At 57.6% G+C, this 11,879-nt stretch overlaps 1 protein-coding gene across 2 annotated transcripts in view; it reads left to right on the top strand.

Annotated features, from left to right (window-relative positions):
- Nucleotides 1–1,160: 1,160 nt before the first annotated feature.
- The window catches only part of XPO7 (exportin 7), a 90,393-nt gene continuing 79,674 nt past the window's right edge, over nt 1,161–11,879 (top strand). For both annotated transcript variants that reach the window (XM_039912006.1, XM_039912005.1), the window contains exon 1: nt 1,161–1,206. In XM_039912006.1, the coding sequence (XP_039767940.1) occupies nt 1,189–1,206 (18 nt within the window). In that variant the 5' untranslated portion in view covers nt 1,161–1,188. The remainder of the gene's footprint in view (nt 1,207–11,879) is intronic.

Below are 11,879 nucleotides of genomic sequence, written 5' to 3'. Positions count from 1 at the left end.
TGCTGTGCGCATGGTAAGCGTTCAATAGATGCTATTGAATGAATGGAGGATGAGGAGGATGAGGAGGATGAGGATGAGGAGGGTGAGGAGGGTGAAGATGAGGAGGATGAGGATTGATGAGGATGAGGATTGATGAGGATGAGGAGGATGAGGATGAGGAGGATGAGGAGGAGGATTGATGAAGATGAGGAGGATAAGGAGGATGAGGATTGATGAGGATGAGGATTGATGAGGATTGATGAGGAGGATGAGGATGATAAGGATGAGGATTGATGAAGATGAGGAGGATGAGGATTGATGAGGAGGATGAGGATGAGGAGGAGGAGGATGAGGAGGAGGAGGATGAGGAGGAGGAGGAGGAGGAGGAGGAGGAGGAGGATGAGGAGGATGAGGAGGATGAGGATGATAAGGATGAGGATTGATGAAGATGATGAGGATGAGGATTGATGAGGAGGATGAGGAGGAGGAGGATGAGGATGAGGAGGATGAGGATGAGGAGGATGAGGAGGATGATGAGGATGAGGAGGATGAGGAGGATGAGGATGAGGATGAGGAGGATGAGGATGAGGATGAAGATGAGGAGGAGGAGGAGGAGGAGGAGGAGGAGGATGAGGAGGAGGAGGATGAGGAGGATGAGGAGGATGAGGATGAGGAGGATGAGGAGGATGAGGATGAGGAGGATGAGGAGGATGAGGAGGATGAGGATGAGGAGGATGAGGAGGAGAATGATGAGGATGAGGATGAGGAGGATGAGGAGGATGAGGATGATGAGGAGGAGAATGATGAGGATGAGGATGAGGAGGAGGAGGGGGATGAGGAGGAGGAGGAGGAGGAGGAGGAGGAGGAGGAGGAGGAGGAGAGGGTGGGGGTTGCGGGTGTCGCGTCCCCTTTAAGAGTCATGTAAACAAAGGTTTGTGGCGGCCCCTCCCCCTGGCGGCGCGGCCGGGCGTGGGGGGGAGGCGGCAGCGGTGACGTCAGGCGCGGCCTTACGCCGGGCCCTTACGCGGCGGGCCCTATTCTCCAACGGCGTCCGGCGCGGCGCGGCGCGGGCGGAGGGGCGCTACGCCAACGGCGTAGCGAGGGGGGGGGGGGGCGGCGGCAGCGCGCAGGCGCGGCGCGGGGGAGGCGGGGGGAGGGGCGGCGGGCCGGGGGGGGGGGGGGGCGGGAGAGGAGCATGAATGGAGCAAAATGGCGGATCCTGTGCAGGTGAGGCCGCCGACGCCGGCGAGAGACCGACGGGGGGAGGGCGGGAGGGAGGACGGGCCGGGCGCCCACGCCGCCCCCCCCAGGACCGGCCCTTCGCCCCGCGCCGCCCTCCTCCTCCTCCTCCTCCTCCTCCTCTTCCTCCTCCTCCTCCTCCTCCGCCCGCGCACACCCTCGCCTAAGCGCTGCGCCCGGCCGGGAGCGGGGGCCGCACGTCCTTGCTTCCCTCCCGCCGCCCACGTGCCCCTCCCCCCCTTCGACGACCCCCCCCCCCTCCCCCCCGGCCGCCTGCTAACGGTGGCAGTTGGGAAGCCCCTACTGGGTGCGAAGCGCTCCGCTCAGCGCCGGGGAGGACGCGAGGTCATCAGGTTGGGTCCCTGGCCGGGCTTGACCTCCCCCTTCCTTTTTTAATACTTATATTGGCATTTGGTAAGCGCTTACTGTGTGCGAAGCGCTCCGCTCAGCGCCGGCCGGGGTGCGAGGTGATCACGTTGGGCCCCCTGGCCGGGCTTGACCTCCCCCTTCCTTTTTTAATACTTATATACTGTCATTTGGTAAGCCTCTACTGTGTGCGAAGCGCTCCGCTCAGCGCCGGCCGGGGTGCGAGGTGATCAGGTTGGGCCCCCTGGCCGGGCTTGACCTCCCCCTTCCTTTTTTAATACTTATATACTGTCATTTGGTAAGCCTCTACTCTGTGCGAAGCGCTCCGCTCAGCGCCGGCCGGGGTGCGAGGTGATCAGGTTGGGCCCCCTGGCCGGGCTTGACCTCCCCCTTCCTTTTTTAATACTAATAGTGGCATTTTGGTAACCTCTACTGTGTGCGAAGCGCTCCGCTCAGCGCCGGCCGGGGTGCGAGGTGATCAGGTTGGGCCCCCTGGCCGGGCTTGACCTCCCCCTTCCTTTTTTAATACTTATATACTGTCATTTGGTAAGCCTCTACTCTGGGCGAAGCGCTCCGCTCAGCGCTGGGGAGGACGCGAGGTCATCAGGTTGGCCCCCTGGCCGGGCTTGACTCCCTCCCCCATTTTAATCGTAATGCTGGCATTTGTCGAGCGCTTACGGTGTGCGAAGCGCTCTGCTGAGCGCTGGGGAGGATACGAGGTCATCAGGTTGTTCCCCTTGCCGGGCTTGACCCCCCCCCCCCCCTCCCTATTTTAATAATGATGATGTTGGTATTTGGCAAGCGCTTACTGTGGGCGAAGCGCTCTGCTGAGCGCCGGGCGGGGTACGAGGTGATCAGGTTGGCCCCTTTGCCGGGCCTAACCCCCTCCATCTTAATACTGATGTTGGCATTGGGTAAGCCCCTACTGTGTGCGAAGCGCTCTGCTCGGCGCTGGGGAGGATACGAGGTGATCAGGTGGTCCCCCTTGGGGGGGTCCCGGGCTTAACGCCCCCCCCCCCATTTTAACGATATTAATGTTGGCATCGGATAAGCGCAGACTGTGTGCGAAGCGCTCTTCTAAATGCCTGGCGGGATACGAGGTGATCGGGTGGTCCCACCTGGGGCTCACAGCCTTCAACCCCTCTCCCCCCATTTTAACAGTAGTGACGCTGGCATTTCGTAAGTGCCGACTGTGTGCAAAGCACTGTTCTAAGCACCTGGGAGGATACGAGGTGATCGGGTTGTCCCGCCTGGGCCTCGTAGTCGTACCCCTCCCCCCTTTAATAATGATAATGTTGGCGTCTAATCGTCGGGGAGGATACGAGGTGATCGGGTTGTCCCACGTGGGGCTCCCGGTCTCAGTGCCCATTTTACAGATGAGGTGACCGAGGCACGGAGAAGTGAAGTGACTTGCCCAGAGGCACGCGGCTGACGAGCGGTGGAGCCGGGATTCGAACCCGTTGTCTCCGACTCCCCGGCCCGCGCTCCTTCCGCTGAGCCACGCCGCTTCCCTGATTTTACAGATCAGGGGCGTGAGGCCCGGAGAGGTTTACCGGCCCAGAGTCGCACAGCTGAGGAATGGCCGAGCCGGGATTAGAACCCACCACCTCCGAATCCCAAGCCCGGGCTCTTGCCCCTAAACCACCCTGCGTCTCACTCTGTTTTCAGGTGGTGTTTTTATTACCGAAGCGCCTTACGTGATTTAGTTATTTACTCTTCGCTGCGAGGAGGAGTTCCGATAGTAGTAGCCCCACTTTACAGCCGGGGAAACTGAGGCGGGGGGAGGTTAAGTGAGCCGCCCAAGGCCGCGCGGGGAACGGGGGTCAGAGTCGGGACTCGAACGTGGGACCCCCCCCCAGCTTTCGGGCTCTTCCATCGCACCGCGGCCTTCCCCCCGTGGCTCCCCCACCAGGATGCGACTCGCGGCCTGAAGGATGAAGACCCTCCGACTGCTGAAGGGAGGCTTGGGTTCCCCCAGACTGGAGAAAGTTTGCAGGGAAGAGGATTTTGTGTGTGTGCGGTCGGTTTTCTTTTTTTTTTTGTTCGCGCCCCCCCCCCCCCCTCCCGCTCGTTGTCTCCAGCTGGTATTTCCGATGTCAGTCCTCGATCGGTAATCAGAGGGAACCCGGCACTGCTACAGACCTTCCTTGGCACTTCGGTTCGGGACGGGACGATCGCGGGGGTGGAAGACGATCGGCACCTTCCCCTTGAGGGGATAAGCGGGGGTCTCGTTCAGGCCGGGGACGGTCCGGGGAATACGCCCGGCACTGGGTCCCCCGCCTTGTTTTCGCACGGAGCCGTCCGCAGAAGGGGAAACCGGGACCGAGCCTCGAGAGAGTTTGGTCCGGGAGCCCCAGGAATCCGTCGCCGCGGGCACGGACGCCTTCTGCCGACTCTGCTGCACCGCGCTCCCCCCCGGCGCTCGGTGCGGCGCTCTGCGCGCAGCGACCGCTCAGTCAGCGCCACGGAGCGATGGATCGGTGATCCCCGTTGAGGCGTGGTTTTCCTCAGACAGGCAGGAGGCTCTGCGACGAGGGATGATGGCTAGGGATTGTGCCGGTTGGGCTGGGGCCAGTCAAAGTCCGTCATCGATAGTCGCCGCCCCCGAAAGGGGTTCGTCTAGCGCTGGTGCCCGAGAGGCACGACGGGCTTGTGTGTTTTTCATCTAATTCGCCTCGGTGTGGGGGAACGTAGGCAGAGGACTGAAGATCGTCTCCGTTTTTGAAAATGGGGAGAAACCGAGGCAGAGGGGGGAAGGGACTCTGTCGGCGATTTTCCGAGAGGCGACCGGAGGATTGAGGCCTACCGACTTAGAGCTCTCCAGACGCACTGAGGGGCGTCAGCCCCCGCGCCCAGCGTGGCTCATTTATTCCCTCTGCCCTGGACCGAAGTCCAGCTCGGATTCTCACAGGATAAGCTGATTGACCGAATTGCTTTCCGACGCGGCCCGGTTTTTGGACTCCTCAGGGGAAGCGCGTTTAGGAGCGGGGAGACGCCAGCGAAACGAGGAAGGCTAAGCGGAAAGAGGTGGCCGCTCCTGACCGGAAGAATATTGAAGGAGCTTCAGAGCCATCAGACGTTCATTCTGGTGAAATGAGAAGTCTCCCGCTCTAGACCGACAGCTCGCCGTGGACGAGGCGAAGGGGTCTCCCGGTTCTGTTGCGTGGTATTCTCACAGCGCTTAGTACAGTGAGCAGCGGCGTGGCTCAGTGGAAGGAGCACGGGCTCGGGAGTCAGAGGTCGTGGGTTCTAATCCCGGCTCTCAGCTGCGTGACCTTGGGCGAGTCGCTTCACTTCTCGGTGCCTCGGCGACCTCTTCTGTCAAATGGGGATGAAGACCGTGAGCCTCACGTGGGACAAACCGATGACCCTGTATCTCCCCCGGCGCTGAGAACGGTGCTCGGCACATAGTAAGCGCTTAACGGATACCAGCGTCGTGATTATGATTACAGTGCTCTGCACACAGTAAGTGCTCAGGAGCTGCCCTTGATAAATAGTTCAGATATTCTTTTAAGGTAGAGATTTTTTTGCTACCCAGGATCGGTTATTCTGTGAGTTCTGCGAAAGGCGAAGCGTGACGGTCTCGACTAGGAGCCGTTGTTTTCCGGTCTCCACCAACAGAGTAAGTTTCTGGCAGACTCTGCTTTGGGCAAGTGCATTTGTGACCCGGATTTTCATGCACCCGGTGTAGTCATCCAAAAAGGGAATCGTTTTGGAAGTGCCCACCGTTAATCCCACTTTTTTGTTTCAGAAAAGGTTTTTTTCAAATGGTACCGAAGCGCCACCCCCGTGCCGGCCGCTCCGCGAGGCGTCGGGATAGGGACAAGATGATGGAGTTGGATACGATCCCCGTCCCGTAGGGGAATCACGGTCCTAATCCCCGTTCTGCGGGTGAGATGACCGAGACCCAGACGAGTCGAGTGACTGGCACAGAGCAGACAGATGGCAGAGCTGGGATTAGAACCCAGGTCCTCGAGCTCCCAGGCCCGGACTCTTCCCGCTAGATCGCCTAATGCTTCCCGGTCCAGACGTTGGAACGGATGGAAACAGAGATGGATGGAGACGTTGCCTGATGGACAGAGGAGGGCTCTCCGGTTCCTAGTCGCAATAATAAGACTCATAAAATCACTGTGGTATTCGTTAAGCGCTCTCGTTATGCCGAGCCCCGTTCCGAGCGTCGGGGGAGATAGAAGTTTATCAGGTTGGCTCCGGTCCCGCGTGGGGCTCACGATCCTAAGCAGGAGGGAGAGGGGGTCTCGCCGCCTTCCGCCTCCACGGGGCCGCGGAGCCGTCCCGGGAATCGAAGCCGCCTGGCAGTAGGGCAAAGGGAGCGGCTCGAAGTTGACCAAGCGGACGGGAGCGGCGGCGTGGCCCGGTGGCTAGAGCACGGGCCTGGGAGTCAGGAGGACCTGGGTTCTAATCCCCGCTCTGCCGAGCGGGACCGTGGTCACCTGACTCGACTTCCCCGGGCCCCGGTTACCTCTTCGGTAAAACGGGGCGTAAGATCGCAAACCCCCTGTGGGACGTGGACTGGGTCCGACCCGACTAGCTCGGATCTACCCCAGCGCTCAGTGTGGTGCCTGGCACACAGTGAGCGCTTTAACGGATACCATAAAATCCACGAGAAAATAGAAAATAAGCCAAGTCCCGGGCCCGGCCCCCAAAATCCTGATTGTGTTTTAAATGACAACTGTTAGCTGCTTCATAAAAGCTGCATTTACAGATCTCCCAATCAGAGCGTTGAAAACAAGGCCGACGACGCGTCCGCTCTCACGATAATATTAAACGTTTTCTGTGTCGGACACCGTTCTAAGTTCCGTGATAGACACAAGTTAATCGAGTTGGACCCGTGTCCGGCCCCACGTCGGACACCCCGGCTAAATAAGAGGGAGAACGGGTTGAGGACACCGAGGCACGGGGAAGTTAAGTGACTTACTCCAGGTCACCCGGCAGGCAAGTGGAGGGCCTAGGATTAGAACTCGGGCCCTCCGGCTCCCCGGCCTGTGCTCTTCCCACTGGGCCACGCTGCTTAGACACGTGTGCCTGGGAAGAGGGCTTTGAAACCTTGGGCTTTCGGTGTTGAGAGTCTCTTTCAGCGCCGAGACTGCTGATCAAAAGCATCGAGCGCCCGTGCGCCCGGGTGTATGGGGAACGACAGACCAGGCAGACGGCGAATCTCTGCCCTCGAGGAGTTTGCGATCCCATGGAGGAGACAGATTTAAGTCGCTCGGTATTTACGGGTAAATACATCGACAGTCGGTAGATAAGTACAGAGATACCAAGGTCGCCGATGGAAAAGCCCAAAGGGGAAGGTGGGAATTCATCGGGAAATTAGCGGAAGGGGTAGGTGGTTTTGAAGAAAGGGAGGCACCTCGATTTTAGCCAAGGCGAGAGAGGGGAAGGAGGACGTTTCAGGCCGGGGTCGAGGCCTGAGCGGGGGCCCAGAAGCCGAGCCAGAAGTAAGGGGCGCTTAGCAAGTTTGCTTGGGAGGAGCGAAGGCGTCGTGAGCGGGGTGAGAAGACGGCACCAACTGATGGGCAGCTGTGAAGCTTTGAGAAGCTTCTGCTCTACGCCAGCATATGGGGGCGGAGGGAGCAGCTCCCGGAGGAGGAAGGAAGGTGATGGGCTCTGGGGTTTTAGAAAGACGAGGGGTCCAGCTAGCTGTTGGACGCGGAGGCGCGAGACCAGTAAGGAGGCTGCTATAGCAGTCCAACCAGAAGCTGATGAAATCGCTTATCAAGGAGCGGATGGGTGGGGAGAAAGGAAGGGAGGAGCGGGCGGATGGCGAGAGAGGAAGGAATGGCCAAGGAAGCGCCTCCAAGACGTAAGGCTGAATGTTGCCGACGGTAAATAATCCCTCCTCCGCCGCTTGTCAGCCGAGTGACCTTGGGCAAGTCACTTCGCTCCTCTGTGCCTCGGTTCCCTCAGCCGTCAAATGGGGGTGAAGACCGCGAGCCCAACGCGGGACCACCTGATTACCTGGTGTCTACGCCAGCGCTTAGAACAGTGCTTGGCCCACAGTGAGCGCTCTTAACAAATACCAACATTCTCATTATTAAATGGTAGCGGGAAGTCAGAGAGAGCACTGAAACTGCAAGGAATCCGGTGGGCTTTTCTCGGCTCGGGTGGGTGAGGCCAAGTCATTTTTTGGAATCAAGTGGCGAAAGGAGAACATGCCAAGGTAATAGTAATAGTGTCGGACTCTGTTAAGCGCTTACTATGTTCAGAGCACCGTTCTAAGCGCTGGGGGAGATACAGGGTCATCAGGTCGGCCCACGTGAGGCTCACAGCCTTCATCCCCATTTTACAGATGAGGTAACAGAGGCCCAGAGAAGCCAAGTGACTTGCCCACAGTCACACGGCTGACAAGCGGCGGAGCCGGGATCCGAGCCCACGACCTCTGACTCCCAACCCCGGGCTCTTTCCACTGAGCCGCGAGCACCTGGCACCGTAGTAGGGCAGAACCGTTCCGTGACCGATGTACTGCAGACTAGAGAGGCGACTTGGTTACTGTTAAGAGGGAATTAGGTGCCGAGAGGGAGAGCAGACTTTCCCCCCGATTCTTTTATGAGTCCGGAGAACGGCAAGAGAGTAACTCTTTGAAAGTTATATATCCCGTTTATCGTTTAGATCACGATATACTTCAGATCACGATATTCTGCCTCCGGTACCTGTGGGGACCACCGGAGTGAGCGGTGGGTGGTTAACACTGAACCCGTGTCACGTGCCTCTGTGTTCTTAGTTTTTTTCCCACGAGGTGAAGATTATCCCAAGTGCTTTCTGACTTTTCCTTTGGCGATTGCCGACTTAACGGAAAACTCGGTGTGCTACGGAACTGTCGTAAAAAAAAAAAAAAAAAAAAAAGATTTCTCATCTGGGCGCCGTAACTTCAAGGGTTAAGGTGATCGAAGAAGTGGCCACCGTGAACCAGGAGATAGAGCTGATTTCTTCCAATAAACCTCCTTGCCTCTCCTCCCCGGCTCCCACCTAAAGCTGACGGAAATCAAATTCCAGATGAAGAGATCCAAACGGGTTCGACCGTTACAAAATTATCTTTATGGGTTTCCGCCGACCCCTTGGCTTCTTTCTCGTATTCAGAGTTGAATGCGGTTACTCTGCTGAGAAGTTTACGCCTCTTTCATCCTGAAGGCTTACTGTTGCAAGGTGAAAAGGCGACCGGGCCAGCGGTAATGGGATCTAAGAAGCCTGAGGCACTGGAGCGCTTTGATAACTAGAGCCAGTTGGTTTTCTGGATCTTGAAGGCATAAGGAAATAGTTACATAAGTGAAGGTTGTTTCTGTTTTTCAGTGGTTTTTAACACTTTCTAATATCGGGCTGTTCTCGGAGATCGCTCCGTGGCTGAGTTTTACTGGGTTCTGCATTCGGTTTCCGAGCACGCGAGACCAGCTGTTGAGCGAAAGTCATATTTTATTGTAAATTTCTAGCGCGGTAATTAAATGTCGACTGGAAGCGAAACCCGAGGGTCATGAAGAACCGTTAGACTTGCAGGTTAAAATTTAACAGGGTGCAAAAGCGTAAGTCCAGTTCTAGCAGCCGAACCGACGGATGCAGAAGCAGCGGGGCTCAGTGGGAAGGGCCCGGCTCGGGAGTCAGAGGGCATGGGTTCGAGTCCCGGCTCGGCCGCTTGTCGGCGGTGTGACCTGGGGCAAGTCGCTTCACCTGTCTGGGCCCCAGTTCCCTCGTCCGTAAGATGGGGATTAAGACCGTGAGCCCTACGTGGGACAACCTGACCGCCTTGTATCCTCCCCGGCGCTTAGGACAGTGCCTTGCACATCGTAAGCGCTTAACAAATGCCGTCGTCATTATTTTCAAGATGCGTAAGGTAATAAAGGTGGAAGCCACGGTGGATCCGTCGGGCAGGACCACTTTGGAGGGGTTACCCGCAGCCTCCGGGTTCGGGGGGATGGAAAGTAAAAAGAAGGACGCTCTCACTTTGGCAAATCCTCCTTATGCAGAGTAAGAATGCCGTAGCGGAGTGCCGTGATCTTGGCCCCGGACGACATTTCAGAAATGTCACCCGGAGTACAGCAAAGGAAGAGGAGACGGTTGTTGGAAGAGCGCCTCGTCCTGCCTGCGGCCTGGCGTAGTGGAGAGAGCGCGGGCCTGGCGGTCCGGAGGTCGTGGGTTCTAATCCCGGCTCTGCCACTCGTCTCTTGGGTGACCTTGGACAAGTCACTTCACTTCTCTGGGGCCTCGGTTATCTCAGCGGCTCAGTTATGACATCTGGAAGTCGGGGATCTAGACTGTGAGCCCCACGTGGAACAGGGACTCCGCCCGACCTGATTTGCTTGTATCCACCCCCGGCGCTCAGGACAGGGCCAGGCACACAGTAAGTGCTTAACAAATACCGTCATTATCGTAGAGAAGCAGCTCGGCCCAGCGGCAGGAGCCCGGGCTTGGGAGTCAGAGGACGTGGGTTCTAATCCCGGCTCGGCCGCCGTGTGACCTCGGGCAAGTCACGTCCCTTGGCCTCAGTTACCTCTTCTGTAAAATGGGGACCGAGACTCCGAGCCCCACGTGAGACGGGGACTGGGTCCAACCTGATGACCTCGTGTGCACCCCAGTGCTTAGCACGTAGGAAGCGCTTAGCGACTGCCGTAGTTATCTCTGTCACCGTAGGGCTGACCGGTTTTCGGAAGTGCGACCTTCCTCCGTCTCCGGTCGCGTGTGTAGGTCTAATAAATGGGCAGGTCCTGTGTTTTGAAGGCATGCCTAAAACCGTAGCTTTCCATAACGATCCTCTGACCTTTCAGAGTTTGAGGAACCCAGGCTACCTGATTCCCGCGTGTCAGAAATGCCCCGCTTCCGTAAGTTTCAAAGGCTGCCTCGTTGGTCTCCAGGCGATCGAGCTTCCCCTGACTCTGAAACCTCGGTTACCTTAATGACACCTCTCTTCCGAGAAGTAATTCACAACAATAGAGAAGCGGCGTGGGCTAGCGGAGAGAGTACGGGCCGGGGAGTCGGAAGGCCCCGGGTTCTGATCCCGGCTCTGCCACTTGGGTGATCTTGGGCGAGTCACTTCACTTAGGGGAAGCGGCGTGGCTCGGTGGAAGGAGCCCGGGCTTGGGAGTCGGAGGTCACGGGTTTGACTCCCGGCTCTGCCACTTGTCAGCTGTGCGACTGTGGGCGAGTCACTTCGCTTCTCTGGGCCTCAGTGACCTCATCTGTAAAATGGGGATCAACTGTGAGCCTCACGTGGGACCACCTGATGACCCTGTATCTCCCCCAGCGCTTAGAACGGTGCTCCGCACATAGTAAGCGCTTAACAAATGCGTTGTTATTCTCCGTGCCTCAGGGACCTCGTCCTCGTGGGACCCGGACTCCGTCCAACCCGATTAGCTTGGATCTGTCCCCGGTGCTTAGTACAGTGCCTGGCACGCAGTAGGCACTTAAATACCGTGAATGATTAAATTTTGCGCGTTGACTTGCTCTCTGCCCCTCTCCACCAACCAGCGTGCCCACCCTCATTCCGAACATCTGGAACCTCCTACGGTGTTTGAGTTCCCTGCCAGTCGTAACTGTCAGGACCGGCTCCAACCCCCAGGAAAGGGGTATTATTAAGAAGATCCCCTTTATCGTTTTCATTTTGCGAGTGTGTCGTCTTGCAGCGAACCCAGCTTTCGTTTGGTCCAGAAGATGAGGTTGGTAATCACCAGCTGTATTTTCCTTTCTCCTCCTTGGGTTTTGGAAGCAATATTGTACCACAGCCCTGAAGCAGGAGAAACTTGCCAATATGTCTGAAACCCACAAGTTAAAGCCTTCCTTGAGGTGGAACTAGTGGAGATATTCTTCTCGGTTTTACGAGGGCTCCCCGACTGCCTCCTTCCTTAGGCCTCGCCTACAGCAGAAGGAGATGGCGAGTCCTCCCACACCATTTGGAGTGACCTTCCCTTTTTCCACCGGTCGTTGAAATGCCTGACCCCGAATGGGCCCGCGTCTTTTGCGGCTGGGGCCAGCAGGATCGAGGGATGATAATGTAATAATGTTGGTATTTGTTAAGCGCTTACTACGTGCCGAGCACTGTGCTGAGCGCTGGGGTAGACGCAGGGGAATCAGGTTGTCCCACGTGGGGCTCACAGTCTTCACCCCCATTTTACAGATGAGGTGACTGAGGCACCGAGAAGTTAAATGACCTGCCCAGAGTCACACAGCCGACAAGTGGCCGAGGGATGGAAGGGCCTGCCTTTAGAGTCTGGGAAACGTGTATCTATCCCAGTGCTCAGCCCATAGTAGTGAATACGTTAATCATTCAAGACCAGAGCGGGAATTCTCAA

This window comes from Ornithorhynchus anatinus, chromosome 5 (genome assembly GCF_004115215.2).
Source record: "Ornithorhynchus anatinus isolate Pmale09 chromosome 5, mOrnAna1.pri.v4, whole genome shotgun sequence".
In the NCBI taxonomy this organism is placed as follows: Eukaryota; Metazoa; Chordata; class Mammalia; order Monotremata; family Ornithorhynchidae; genus Ornithorhynchus; species Ornithorhynchus anatinus.
This window is presented reverse-complemented; position numbering and strand designations above follow the sequence as displayed.